Source organism: Jaminaea rosea, assembly GCF_003144245.1.
Source record: "Jaminaea rosea strain MCA 5214 unplaced genomic scaffold BDZ90scaffold_1, whole genome shotgun sequence".
Lineage (NCBI taxonomy): Eukaryota > Fungi > Basidiomycota > Exobasidiomycetes > Microstromatales > Jaminaea > Jaminaea rosea.
This window is the reverse complement of record NW_020289975.1, coordinates 2,039,207-2,052,559: the sequence shown is the minus strand read 5'-3', so window position 1 is coordinate 2,052,559 and position 13,353 is coordinate 2,039,207. Positions and strand designations below refer to the sequence as shown.

Genomic DNA, 13,353 nt, shown 5'->3' with positions numbered 1-13,353 from the left:
CAGAGAAGGGGACGCTTTGGACGCCGCTCTTCTTCGCGGCAGAGAGCGGTCACGTCGACTGCATACAAGTCCTTCTCGACTCCAAGTGCAAGCTCGAGGCAGTCGATGAAAAGGGTCGCAACGCTACCTTCTATGCGGCGTGGAAGGGCCACATCGATTGCCTGTTGATCCTGCTCCAGGCCGCAAAGACACGTCCCGCAGAGACGCGCGATGTAACAATGACAAGCGCAGAAGACGCCTCAAAGACTCTCATCGCATCAGGCAATCGGCCGCGCAAAAAGAGTCGGCCGGAGGAGCCAAAGGGCACAGCGGGTGATGACTTGGACCTTGAGCTCGATCTCGAAGCGGATGGCATCCCCTCGCTTTCGCTACCGCCCCCCATCATCCCCTTCCGCACGTACGGCCACAACTACCTGGACAAGCGATCTCTCGTCACCATCTCCCTGTCCAACTCATCCGTCAAGCTCTACAAACACCACGACTCGCTCGGCCTCGACCAATTCTCCACCTCATCCGTTAAGCTCGTCATGACATCGCGCCCGGACGCCTCGTCAACATCGTACATTCCCCACAACATTGTTCTGCCCCTCGCCGACGAGCGCGAGGTCTTTTCCTTTCAAGTAGAAGCGGTAGAGCGCCTCTCTATTGAGTGGGAGCTCAAGCCGACGTTTGGATCAAAGGTCATTGGTAAGGCCGTTGCGCTTCAGTCCTCCTTTGAGGGCATGACGGATCGCAAGCGCTTCGTGCTTCCACTGCAGGACGCCTACCTCAAAGTCGTCGGCGAGGTCTCCTTTGAAATCGACTTTGTCAAGCCGTTCGACGGGGTGCAGCTTGAGATAGGAGGAAGAGTGGAGACATATTGGAAGAGTCTGCTGCCGGGGTCTATAGCGACGTCCGGAGGGCTGAGAATGACGCCGACTGGGGCAGGTGGAGAGCCGAGCAGTTTGATCTCACCAACGGCAACGACTGGCATCGCGCCGCCGTCTACAGCGGCAGCAGCAGGCTCGTCTTCGTCCTTGGAAGCCGCACACTCGTCGGCCCCGTCAGGAGTTGCCTCGACCACGGCCTCTGTCTCATCCGTAGGCGGCTCCCTGGGCAACACCTCCGCCCTCGTTCCCTCCGCAGGCTCCGCATCTGTTGTGACCGCCTCGTCGCTCACAGGCGAGTACCTCCGCATCACAGTGCAAGTGACAAAGGATGGAGTAGCCGTCGTCTACCCCTCGTACCGCCTCCCCCTGCCCGACTTTGATGTCTACGTTGGCTCAGTAACAAGCGATGAGTTCATCTCCTTCGCCAAGGCGTCCAGCCGCCTCATCGACGTGAGCCGGGATCGTGCCGCCAGCATGACGCTACAGGACTGGACGGCCGAGCTGAGCGGACCAGGAGGCAGCACTACCACGCGGATGTCGACCTTGGACTCTCTGCTCGCCCTGCTCCCCGTCGAGGTCGGGATAGACGTGGACGTTCTCTACCCCTCATCAGCAGACGTGCGCAACAATCCCTCTCTGCCGAAGAGCGAAGTCAACTCGTTCGTCGATGCGGTCCTCCACGCGGTGTACCGGGCGAGCACGTCGAACAGGCAACAAAGCCGCAAGATCCTCTTTACATCGCGCAGCCCTACAGTATGCACTGCGCTGAATTGGAAGCAGCCCAATTACGCAGTCTTCTTTGAATCAGATTGTGGATTAGAGACGGGCGCGACCTCAGTGAGTGGGACGCCGACTCCGCCTCCTCAAGCTTCATCGTCTACGAGCACACCGGCGCCCATTCTGGCCCCTCGACAGCGCAAGGAACCCGACCCGCGACGAAGTAGTCTTTGCGAGGCAGTGCGTTTCGCCAAAGACAACAATCTGCTCGGCCTGGCAATCGATGCCGCGTTGCTCAATTCTGTGCCCGAGCTGGTCCAGACGATCAAGGCTGCGGGCTTTTTGTTGATCACGGTGGGAGAGTTCACGGCGGACCCGAGCGCCGGTGCGAGAGCGGGATTGGGCGCGAAGCAGGCGGGAGAGGGACATGAAGCGACTTCGACTGCGGCAACAGCAACTACGGTGGATGGTGTACTTTCGGGCGGGCTGCTCGTCTGCAAGAGCTCGAAGGTCACAGATACTGCATTTTGGTGAGGCAGGCGCAGAGGGAAAGGCGGCGCGGTGCGGTCGAGGGCGAGTAAGGTGAGGAGTCGGGGCGATCGCAAGGCCGGCGCAAATCGGAGGCTAGGCGAGTGCAGTGTGTGTGACAATAGAGACTTCGTTTTACGATTGACCTCACAGCGCCATCGCCTGTCTTCGATAGGCTATGGTCGCATCAGATTGGAAGAGGACGATAGCAACCAGACGATCTTTCCTCCCTCTCCTACTCCTCAACACCCATGACTCTCCTCAGGATCTCCTCGCTTCCCAATCTCCCCGCCTCGACCCTTTCTCTCAGCCAGTCTACCAGCCCCTCGAGCGGCACCAGATGCCCCTTGCCGTCTCCCTCTTCGCTGCCCTTACCCCTCTGCTCCTTGACCCTCACCTTGCGCCCTTCTGCATCGTTCCACTCATCTGGGGCCAAGATGACAACGAATGGCACCCCGTCCTTTGCTGCGGCGTTGAATTGGGCAGGCATCTTGGGCTTGACCTTGTACGCATACTCTGCCGCAATGCCATGCTTGCGAAGGAGCTCTGCGACTACAAGACGCTCCTTGACCATACCCTCCTTGCCCATCGAGAGGATGAAGCACTCCGTCTCCTTTGCGCGGACGGCGGAGTCGCTCTGTGACGATGCTGCTTGTTCTTTCTCGGCGGCTGCACGTACCTTGGCTAACCGCGCCATCATGATGGAGAAGACGCGCTCGATGCCGATGGAGACGCCCACGCAGGGCACCTGACCGGCGCCCGACTTGGACGAGTCTGCCCCGCTGAACATGCCCACCAGACCGTCGTAGCGCCCGCCACCGGCGATGGACCCGACGCCCACCGTAGCCGAGGCGTCATCGTCGTCTGCTCCTTTTGCCTTGGTCTTCTTGCTCGCAGCAGCTGCGGCTGAGGCAGCCTCCGCCAGAGGTGGCGCACTCCCCTCTGTGATGGCCTCGTAGATGATGCCCGTGTAGTAGTCGAGCCCACGAGCGAGGGAAAGGTCGAAGGAGATGCGCGGCGTCACCTCGAGGACGTCGAGATATTCGAACAAAATCTTGAGGTCCTCGAGTCCCTTCTTGGCACTCGCATTGCCCATGAGCTTCTCATCTTGGAGCAGCTGTTCAAGCAACTCCTTGGACCCTTTCCTCGACACATAAGTTCCAATGGCGTCCGCGCTCTCCTCGTTTAAACCCTTCTCGAGCATTTCCTTCTTGACTTCAGCCCAGGGACTCTTGTCCAACTTGTCGACTGCTGATGAGATGGAGCGAATCTTGTCCTCTGGTACACCACAGACGGCGAAGAGGCCATCGAGGAGGGCTCGGTGGTTGAGTTTGACGGTAAAATTGCGGATGCCCAGAGCGCAGAGCGTCTTTGTGACAATGGAAAGAACTTCGGCGTCGGGGAGCAGGGGGTCGTAGGTTCCGGAGATGTCAAAGTCCTAGCAAGAGAGAAGGGGTCGTAGGTCAGTTACAGCTCTGCGCCTTGGCTTGCTCTCACTCACGCATTGGTAGAATTCGCGGAATCGTCCCTTTGCCATAGCAGGCTGATCTCTTCGATAGACCTTTGCGATGTGGTAACGCTTGATGTTGCCGTACTCTGAAGGGTTCATTGCCACGAATCTAGCAAATGGCACCGTCAAGTCGTACCTCAAGGAACAGAGCTCGCCTCCCTGATCCTGTAGATCGTAGATGAGCTTCGAGTCCTCTCCGTACTTGCCTGAGAGGATTTCCTTGAGTTCAAAGACGGGAGTATCGATGGGTACACCACCGTGAGACTTGAATACTGCTTCGATGACCTTGAAGATGTGGTTGCGCAGTGCCATTGAGAGGGGGTCCCAGTCGCGGGTTCCCTTTGGTGTTTTCAGAGTGAACTTGACTGGTTCGCGTGATGATGATGAGCCACCGGAGCCCACATTGAGTGCTGCCATCTTTTTCTTGAGGTCGATGAGGACTGCCACTTCGCGATCGATGTCTTCCTTTGGAGCTGAGGCGGCTTTGAGGCTACGGACCTTGTCCGCCTGAGCGTCGAGGCTGACCTTGACCTCTTTTGGGGTAGCCATGGTGGTATAGAAGCTGCGTACGGGTGAGCGAAGAGGGCACGGAAGAAGAGGCGCTCTATAAAGTGGTAGTGGTGTAGCTCTGACGATGCCTCTAGAGAGCATACACGATAGTGATGGATTGGAAGGAAGGGAGAAAGAGACTGAGTGCGAAGATGAGCCGCGGATTTTGACGGACGAGGGGCGGACAGAGAGTCGAGAGATGCGGGCCCAGTCGAGACAGTCGACGATTGGACGGTCGACGGTGGAGAAGTGAGCATGCAAGCATGGCCTGAGCGCAGCACCCAACTTCGTACCTTGACTTCGACTTCCTCTTTGTCCTAACTTAAAAAGGCCTCATGTCGAGGCTCGTGTGGCCAGTAATGCCAGCCAGAGGACTCATCAGCCATTTGGGCTTGGCTGCAACGACAAGTCACTGTGTGCCACGTCGCGCGTTTCTCTCGCCATTGCCCATCGGCATCTCATCCCCTCGATGCCATTCACCTTCGTTTGCTTCGCTTTGCACGAAAGGCTCCAACTTCTCGACAAGACTCCAGGCAACACGGCACTTGGCCACCTCTGTCAAGCCAAAGGAGCCACCGCCTGCCCCTCAAGAGCGTCGTCCCCTTGCCGCCTCGCCTTACGATTCCGAGTTCTCCCCACGCTCCTCGTCGGAGCGCTCCGAAGAGCTCCTCAACCTTCCCAACATTCTCACCGCCTCAAGGATCGCCTCTACCCCCTTTCTAGGCTACCTGATCATCACTGACAGGCTTGCCGCTGCTGTGGGCTTACTCTTCGCGGCAGCGGTGACAGACTTGCTCGATGGATGGCTGGCAAGGAAATGGAACAAATTCACCGTATTCGGGTCGATCGCAGATCCGGCGGCTGATAAGCTCCTCATGACCGTCATGGTCGTCACACTGGGGTATCGAGGTTTCCTACCGCGTACGTTACGTGAACCAACGCTAGACGAGACGAGCCAGACATCCCCTTCCATGCTGACTTTCCCCATCTCTACTCATTCGTCGCGTCAGCTTCCCTCGCCTCGCTCATCATCCTCCGTGACGTCGGTCTCGTCGGCCTCGCCTTTGTCATCCGCTATCGCACCCTCCCTGCTCCCGTCACATGGTCACGCTATTGGAATCCGCGTCTTCCCTCTGCTCAAGTAGAGCCAACGCAGATCAGCAAGTACAATACCTTTCTACAGCTGCTTTCCGTTGGAGGCGCACTGCTCCTCGCTGCCTTGTTACAGCATGGCCAAGAGGGAGACAAGGATGCAGAAGTCGTAGACAAGCCGTCGTCGCCAAAGGATCAGGCGACGTCCACGTCAGATTGGGCCTCACGAGCAGCCCATTACCTTGAATGGCCACTCAAGGCCCTTTGGGTAGCCACGGCTGCTACCACGATCATCTCGGGTTGGGGCTACTTTGTCACGGGAGCAGGGTACAAGGACTTGGCAAAGAGCAAAGGGCCCGGCATGTTCAAGAGGATGGCAGAGAGGACGAGGCAGACCATTGCCCACAGGCGAAATGGCCGCGGGCATGACAGTGGGGCTGGCGGGACGACAGGTCGCCCACCATGGCACTCTTAGCCTGCTGCATGTCATTGAATGCCTCACGGCGCAGCCTTGACATCCACAACCAACCAACAGCAACCTCGGCAAGCCAGGTTGTTTCGCGAACACGAACTGTACAAATGTCAAGAATGGCTTTGCTTGTAAGAACACACAGAAGAAGTGGCAAAGGACATGGAACAGAGGTGGCAAAGGAGATGAAGAAGGTGGTGGTGGCGGTGCTAGGACGGAGAAGAGGGACAGGCTCTCTCTGGATGGGACGGGGTGGTTTGGGTGGCTGAAATCAGTGGCGGCCAAGGGCGCACCGGGTGGATTAAGACCTGTCCCTCTCGTTGTATCGATGATCCTGACAATGTTCCGCTCGATTGGAAATGGAAAGACCTGCTCCACAGCTGGGCTCCTTGTGTCGAGGCTCTTGCTGTTCGAGGAAGTAGTGACACAGCGTAGATGGCGCCCAGGGAGACGGCCGCTGCATCGAGCTCGTGGCGCTAGTGGGTCGATCGAGCGCAGAGATAGTGTCCTTGCTCCTAAAGAGCGCTTCGGATGGCTCGTTCGGTGGCGTGCCCTGATGCGCTCAGCGGCTAGCCTCTAATCCCTGCCCCTTGTGCGATGCCAGCTCCGAGAGTACCGTCGGGTCTTGCGGTATGGACGACTTTCTCCTCACATGCGGACCCTCGCCCTTCTCGCTGCTCGGTGACTGCGGGAACTGCTTTCCGCCCTCTTCACCTGCCGCTTGTGCATCGCTGAACGTCGCACTTCCCGCGGTGGAGAGGTCGCCATTCGATTGATCCGCAGGACCGTCGCCCGTCTCGAGGAAGCTGGCCCCGTCTCCATCGCCCTCACCTCCGCCTGCAGCCCCGCCCGTCGTCATGTCTCTGATCCCACCGGTAAATGCTCCCACCGACTCGCTGTCCGAAAAGTCGTCGTCCTCATCCATGGCAGCCGTGCTCCTCGGCGGGGCAGCTTCGTCCTCGAGCAACGTCTTTGGCGGCTGAGCTCCCATTGCCTTTGATTGCGCTAGGGCAGTCTCTCGCAGCCTCTTCCAATTCTCGTCCCTCTGCCTCAGCTTCTGCCTCTCGAGCTGTCTCTGCTGCTTGAAGTCATTGGTGCAAGCCTCGAAAAGAGCGGGGTTGATCTCCATGAACAGCTTGAGGGCATTGTACACCAGCCCGTGGATGGTGCGATTCCAGTGGCTCTTGCTGTTCTGATAGAGGGCGGAGAAGACGATGGGCAAGATGACCTGCACATTCTCGCCAATGAGATTGACAATGTACTCGTTGTTCCAAAAGTACAGGGCGCGCTCTGCTACCTGGAAGTGTTGAGAGTTGATGCACTTTTGAATCTGCTGGAAGAGGGGCACCTCGATCTTCTGGAACTCGGTGGGCTCAATAACGTCTAGGACTTCTTCGACCTCGTTGAGGAACATGACTTCCTTGGGCGAATTGACCTTGGGCCAGTAGCGGAGCAGGCCGAGTAGAACTTCCTCTGTCAGCGACGAGTCCTTCTCCAGGAACTGGACGACGCAGTAGGCCAGCTGCGGGTGATACAGCGCCAGGCTCTTGACCTTGTGCAGCGGGATGAGGACGCGAGTGAGGAAGGTCTTGTGCTCTTCCTTGAGTGGTAGCGCAAAACCGTTGATAATCGATCCGAGAATCTCGAGGAGCTCCGCGATGCCGTTATGCCTCTCCGTCTCGTATATGAATTGGAAGAAGACATTGTTGATCGATCGACGGATGAAAGCTCGCAGATTGAGAAATTTGCCGTAGATGCGGTGCAGCGTCGTCTTGAGAAAATCTCTTTCTCTTGGATCTTCGCTATCGAAAAGCTCGAGGAGCTGCAGCACAAAGTGCTGGTCGATGTACTTTTTTGCCATGTTGGTGTTGAAGTCTGGACTCTCGACGAAGCGGAGGAAGAACTCGTACACGATCTGCAAGTGAGGCCAAGCCAGCTCCAGTACAGGCTCGTCCTCTTCTGGATCAAAGGCGTCGCCTGCCGGGTTGACTGGCGGTGGGATGGAGCGAAAGAGATTAGTCGAGAACATCTGGACGACTTCTGGGTATATTTGCTCGGTGATGACGCCTCGTTGGCTGGTGATGTAGTCGAGCATCTCGTGGAGAGTCTGAGCCTTGATTTGCTTTCCCTTGAGGTCGGAGCTGGCATCGTTGAAGTCGAAGATGACGCCGCATTGTCTGAGCTTGCGCACGAATAGCTCTGGGCGATCGGCGGGGACGACCTCGTTGAAGTTGGGTAGCTTGTCGAGCTCGACCTTTTCCGTGACGTGAAATCTCGAGCTGCGCTGCTTCCTCGGCGGCGTCTTGGCGTTGACGGGAATCGTGTCCTTGGGTCCCTGGCGTAGCCTGTTGATGCTGCCAGCCTTGGGAATAGCAGCCGACTCTGTCATTTGGAGGCCAGGCGCCGTCTGGAGGCCCATTGTCGATCCACCTGGCTGACCATGCAGCCCGCCGCCCATTGCTGCGAGATTGGCACTCGGTGGAGGAGGTGGGGATGATGGAGACTGATGAGTCGGGTTGTGCGGGATGGGATCCGACGGCATCTCTGACGAGACGACGACGACTGGTGGGGCCGGTGAAGTCTTGTCCGCCAGCGATTGGCCTCCTCTTCTCTCCGGCGTGCTGCCACTGCGGGACGATCCTCCAGCACTTGATCCCATTGCTACGCCAGCGCCAGCTCCAGATCCAGGTCCACTGCTACCACTGGCAGCACCACCGCTACCGACGAGAGATGTGCTAGACGATGCCGGAGATGAGCCTGCACTGGTACTTGAGGCCTTCAATGAGCCCGTGTAGGCCGAGTTGGCAGGTACGGAGCCTCCCTTGGGCGGTGGTGCTGGAGTTGTACCCTTGCCGTTGGGGTCGGCTGCTGACTTTGACCTTGAGAGGTTCTGAAAAATGCGGCAAAGGCAAGCAACAAAGTCAGTCGAGTTGACGCGTGGTTGCGCCTGTGTATGCACTGCTGTGGCACGATGGCACTTACCATTGCCTTCTTGAGACCCTTCATTGCGGCTTCTGGGTAGCTCGAGGCTAGCGCTGCCAGAGTGAGGAGTGAAAGGGTACGACGTCGATGGGATGCGGTGCGATCAACGTTGGGTGGGGGTCGCTGCAGCCGCTAGACAAGTAGAAGAGGGGAAAGGGGGGGGGGAGGCTGGATGACCTGAGACCAGGCCGAGGACGATGAGACGGCGATTGCGTGTGTCCTGACAGAAAGACGACTGGGGTGTCCCACTACGAAGTACTGGTCGTCGTCGTCGCCGTCTGCGTAGGGGGTTACTTCGGAAGGGGCCGAGGGCGGTGGTTGATGAGATGAGGAGGCAGATGATGGGTCTGTGGCTCTGGCTCTGGCGTGCGTGTGGGCGGGCGGCGGCCAATTCAAGTCGAGGCGGACGACGACGTTGAAGCCAGGCGGGCGGAGGCGGCAGCAGCAGCGCTTCCAGAGGGCAAGTCGACGACGGCAGCAGGGCGGGGCGGCGCGCCTCAGGCAGCTAGCTAGCTAGCTAGCTCACAGACACGACAACGCGATGCGATCGACGGAGCCAAGCAACACGCCTACAGCTCGACAGGCAAGCGGCGGGCACCACGCGGACAATCGCGCTCAGTGGTGCGCGCCAGAGAACAAGAGTGACAAAGACCTCTTCCTATCCCAGGGACTGAGCTCAACGCAGGCCAATTTGAGCGACTTGATTGATTCATTGACATCAAGTCTCGAGGAGCGCCCAGTGTCCCCTTCTGATGCGTGCTTTTGTCTGCCAGCGTGCGAACGGCACTGCCCCCTCTAAATCTCATCTTCTCGCGTGGCCGGCCCGTTGCGTCTCAAGTCGAGTCGAGTCGGTTCCGTTCAGAGTCCGACCAGCCTCGATATCCACGTCGTCGACTTCGACTCGACGGAAGGCCCGGCTGCTTTGGACAGTGGGTGCAGTGGGCCGCTCAGACCGCCTTCATCTTCCTCACCTTGTTCCAACCACCGCGTTCCTCCTCCTCCTCCAATCACCGCACGCCCGCTGCTGCAATGGCCCTCTCTATCTGGGTACCACTTGGCTATATTGGCGTCCTCTTCCTCTCCCTCTCCCTCTTCTCGTCCGTCTATCGCAAACGCTCAGCCAAGAATCTTGCAAAGGGTTCCTCGGAGCCTTGGTTCCCTGAAGGCCATCCGGATCGAGATGTATACCAGTCCTTGGTAGCAGCAGCTGCGCAAGGTCAAAAAGTGTCGGATGATGTGCTCAAGGGAGCTTTGCTGGCGAGGGCGATGACGGATGTCAAGCGCATAATGCAGATGCGCGACGACAAGCAGGCTTTGCAGGTGCTCCTCCAGAAGGGAAGCATTGGTGATGAGACGACGGCTCGGTTCGCCTTGGCAGAAAAGGAGCTCGAGGCAGAGATTCTCGACGTGGTCAGCGAGGCAAACACTTTCAGGGAGGGATGGGGTCAGATCATCTTCCCGTCAGCGAGCGAGATGGTCACGCATATGAAGCACAAGGAGATCTACTATAGCATTGTCTCAGAGAGGAAGAAGCAGGTTGAAATTCTTACCAACCTGGGTAAACCTGTTCCCAAGCCGACGATTACCCTGCCGCCCCTCTTCACACCGCCGGGTACCAGCGTCACCATCCAAGCGCCTCAGCAACAGCAGCAACAGCAACAACAACAAGGCCAAATACCACCTCAAGTCGCAGCGCAGCTCGCTCAGCTTCAGGCAGCAGCAGCTGCGCAACAGCAACAACAGGCGGCAGCTCAGAAGAAGCCACTTGGCCCAGCTAAGCCTCCGACGACTTCATCTGCAGCCGCGGGCAACAATGAGAAGGCCGCAAAGATGACAACTGTGGAGGACACTGATGGCGACGAGGTGAGTACACGTGGCATTTCGCACTCTTTTCCATTCTCTCATTACTTTCTCTCCACGCTCTCTGCGTCCGTCATTCAATTCTCAGTAACATCTTCTAGCTCATGAGCTCAGTAGATTGGACACTTCACTCCTTCATCATCATGCTGCGGGCGTGGGCGCTCATCTGACCTTTCACTGTCTGTTTGGCAGCAGTACGCCCATGCCTTGGATCTAGACGCCGATGATCATCGGCTCGACTGGATGCTCAAGGTAGCACAGTTCGACCCGGCGACGAACTCTGCCACGGACTACGATGCGCTCGACCCTGCTTTCACCAAGCTCTACGAAGGTTCGTGCAGCGATAGCGAGGCAAATGCATTGGCAGCGCCGTCTTCGTCGAGATTGCCTGCGCCATCTATGAAGCAGGCTGGGCGAAGGAGAAATCCAAGGGGCAAGGGGCGTGGCGGAGGCTAGCGAGGGACAGCTTGAGAAATGGAGAAGAGTATTTGTCACGTATCTGCGTCGTGCTGTTTGCTTGCTTCCTCAATCACCAATAACAGCATCTCCTTGTCGCCTCCTCTTCTTGGCTGTTCGTGCAGCATCGTGCTGCGTGTGTCGTGTGCCTTACCTCGCATCTAAAGTGCGCGCCCCACCGCTTTCCTTTCTCTTCCTTCTCGAGCACGACTGCAACCGCCGGGATGCTAGCAAGGTAACGGTACTTTGCGGTTCCAAGCCTAGCCCAAGGAGGAATATGTCCTCGAGGTCGTCCTCAAGCATGCGTGCGACGTCAAACTCGTCTCTTGAACTCAAGGCTCTTCCCGGCAAAGGTCGCTCCCTCATCTGGTCTCCCCTCGACCAGGATACGGTGTGTCGGGCAGGTACGCCCCTCCTTACCCTAGACCCCATCGCAGCCGTCCTCGACACGAGCGAGTTAGATCTGCGGTGTGCCCATTGCTACCGAACAGCTGCTGAAAGTGACGGCGAGAAAAGTAGACTAAAGAGGTGCAAAGGCTGTCAGACGAGCCGGTACTGCTCCACCGAGTGTCAGAGATTGGATTGGGCATTTGTGCACGACAAGGAATGTCGCGCACTACAGGGTTGGAGAGTTGCGGCAGAGAATTCGATAAGACGAGACGGTGCTGGCCCTTCATCATCGAGCAGCACATCCTGTCCCTTCGTGATACCCGATACGCGCAATCGCCTCCTCTCCCGTCTTCTCTGGACTGACTCGCTCCACGAAAGGCAACAAGGTCTAGCCTCCTTTGACGACCTAGAATCGCACATGTCCACCAAGATGCAAGACCCAAGCGAGCAAGCCATCATCCTCCGTCTCGCACAGGGCGTACTCCGTTTCGCGGGCATGGGCCTCGGCCTGCGGCATGATGATGTCCCTTCACCCACTTTACTGGGCCAGCTGGGCTTAACAAGCTTGACAGGGTTGGTCAAGTTAATCTGCCAGTCGCACGCGAACGCTTTCCTCCTCACTACAGGTGATCAATGCGCCATTGGCCTAGCCGCTTCGCCTGCTATCGCTATGGCCAACCACTCTTGCAGGCCGAATGCTGCCCACTCCTTCCCCTGGGGCCCATCCTCCTCTTTCCCCAAAGTAGGAGCCAGTAAGGGGGCAATGCGACTGGTTGCCATTCGGGATATCAAGCCTGGAGAAGAGGTCACGACGGCGTATATCGATGTGGCAGATCCGTACGAGGCCAGGACACAAAAGCTTCAGAGAGACTACTTTTTCGACTGCGTGTGCGAGCTCTGTGCAGGGGACAAGAGGAAATCAGAGGCTTGGGCACGCCGAGGTTACAGCCCTACACCAGATCCACGCGACGCGCTCTGGTGTCCTCGATACCCAGCGTGCAAAGGATGGATCGCTCGCCCTTCCTCTGGGTTCACACGACCAACGACACTGCGATGCTCTTCTTGCGCCACAGCCCGCCAGAATCTCGATGCTGCAGAGCTTCTCCGTCAGCTCTCGTTGCTGCAGAGGCAAGCAAAGACGCTACTGAGCGTCGCGACGGCATCCGACTCTTCCATGTCGACACGAGAGCTGCTACACCTCTGGACCGAGTCGTATCGGCCCCTGCTTGAGGGCCTCGCACCGAAGATGCTGCCAAGCTCCCTGCCCCTTAAAGAAGTGCTACACGCAGCAAAGGACGTCCTCAGCCAGCTGTACGGACGCCTCGAAGCGGAAGGGGCCGTCAACAGCGTAACAGCAGACGACGTGATAGACGCCGGAGCACGGCTGGCCATGATGGACGCAGCAGCCCTGGGCTTCGCTTTAGACGACGCAACAAGCAAGAGCGAGCCAGCACTCTACTCACGAGGTCATCCTGGTCGCGGCGTACAACTCTGTCTTGCAGGGCGGTGGCTTTTGTCGGCTTCGTCGCCCTCTGGCTGTAGCTCCTACCCGCCTTCCAGTCAGTCGTGGTCGCGCCTGCTCTCCCCAAAGCTCTTCCCTGTGCAAGGGCCTTACGCAGATGCCCAAGCGGACTCCAATATGTCTGCGATGGAGACGGCAGAGGTGCGAGCAAAGTGGGCACGAGCCGTACTGGAAGAGGCAGAACGGTCAGCCAGATTGGGGTACGGTGAAGATGTCCAGGGCGGCGAAGTCGGCAGAAATGCGCGGCAAGCGCTGAAGGAGATGGATGAGGGGCGAAGAGTCACAGGTTCAGCTAGCAGGGGATGTGCAGGAAAGTAATTGCTCTTGTGATTTTGCGGATTCGAGATCGAACAAGATAGAAAAGGGGGAGTTGGAGTTGATGGTGATGTTATCGTCACCGAGGCGATGT

At 58.0% G+C, this 13,353-nt stretch overlaps 5 protein-coding genes across 5 annotated transcripts; 3 read left to right on the top strand and 2 right to left on the bottom strand.

Moving 5' to 3' along the window:
• Positions 1 to 1,850: 1,850 nt before the first annotated feature.
• BDZ90DRAFT_229774 (histidyl-tRNA synthetase) lies at positions 1,851 to 4,408 on the bottom strand. The gene is made up of 2 exons (XM_025505205.1): positions 3,616 to 4,408; positions 1,851 to 3,552 (listed from the first exon to the last, which is right to left on the bottom strand). Exons 1-2 carry the CDS (start codon positions 4,171 to 4,173, stop codon positions 2,350 to 2,352), a joined length of 1,761 nt encoding a protein of 586 aa, XP_025365390.1. The 5' UTR covers positions 4,174 to 4,408; the 3' UTR covers positions 1,851 to 2,349.
• A 424-nt stretch (positions 4,409 to 4,832) lies between these two features.
• Positions 4,833 to 5,371, top strand: BDZ90DRAFT_209299 (hypothetical protein; the record flags this gene model as incomplete). Its single annotated transcript, XM_025504041.1, has 2 exons — positions 4,833 to 5,094; positions 5,184 to 5,371. Coding segments are annotated over 2 exons (450 nt in total), but the record flags the coding sequence as incomplete, so codon positions are not given.
• A 1,276-nt stretch (positions 5,372 to 6,647) lies between these two features.
• Positions 6,648 to 8,740, bottom strand: BDZ90DRAFT_211365 (B56-domain-containing protein; the record flags this gene model as incomplete). The annotated part of the gene is made up of 2 exons (XM_025504108.1): positions 6,648 to 8,624; positions 8,717 to 8,740. Coding segments are annotated over 2 exons (2,001 nt in total), but the record flags the coding sequence as incomplete, so codon positions are not given.
• A 924-nt stretch (positions 8,741 to 9,664) lies between these two features.
• Positions 9,665 to 10,768, top strand: BDZ90DRAFT_229770 (hypothetical protein). Its single transcript, XM_025505204.1, has one exon. The coding sequence runs from the start codon at positions 9,746 to 9,748 to the stop codon at positions 10,682 to 10,684; it is 939 nt and encodes a 312-aa protein (XP_025365387.1). The 5' UTR covers positions 9,665 to 9,745; the 3' UTR covers positions 10,685 to 10,768.
• A 220-nt stretch (positions 10,769 to 10,988) lies between these two features.
• BDZ90DRAFT_24233 (hypothetical protein) lies at positions 10,989 to 13,346 on the top strand. The gene has a single exon (XM_025507413.1). The coding sequence runs from the start codon at positions 11,310 to 11,312 to the stop codon at positions 13,260 to 13,262; it is 1,953 nt and encodes a 650-aa protein (XP_025365386.1). The 5' UTR covers positions 10,989 to 11,309; the 3' UTR covers positions 13,263 to 13,346.
• The last annotated feature ends 7 nt before the right edge of the window (positions 13,347 to 13,353 follow it).

What these genes read in the sequence shown, in the direction of transcription:
- BDZ90DRAFT_24233 (XM_025507413.1), top strand. Translation starts at nt 11,310, where the DNA reads ATGTCCTCGAGGTCGTCCTCAAGCATGCGTGCGACGTCAAACTCGTCT.
- BDZ90DRAFT_229774 (XM_025505205.1), bottom strand. Translation starts at nt 4,173, where the DNA reads ATGGCTACCCCAAAAGAGGTCAAGGTCAGCCTCGACGCTCAGGCGGAC. An exon ending in TCCGCGAATTCTACCAATGC is followed by an intron (nt 3,553 to 3,615) that starts GTGAGTGAGAGC and finishes CTCTCTTGCTAG; the next exon opens with GACTTTGACATCTCCGGAAC.
- BDZ90DRAFT_229770 (XM_025505204.1), top strand. Translation starts at nt 9,746, where the DNA reads ATGGCCCTCTCTATCTGGGTACCACTTGGCTATATTGGCGTCCTCTTC.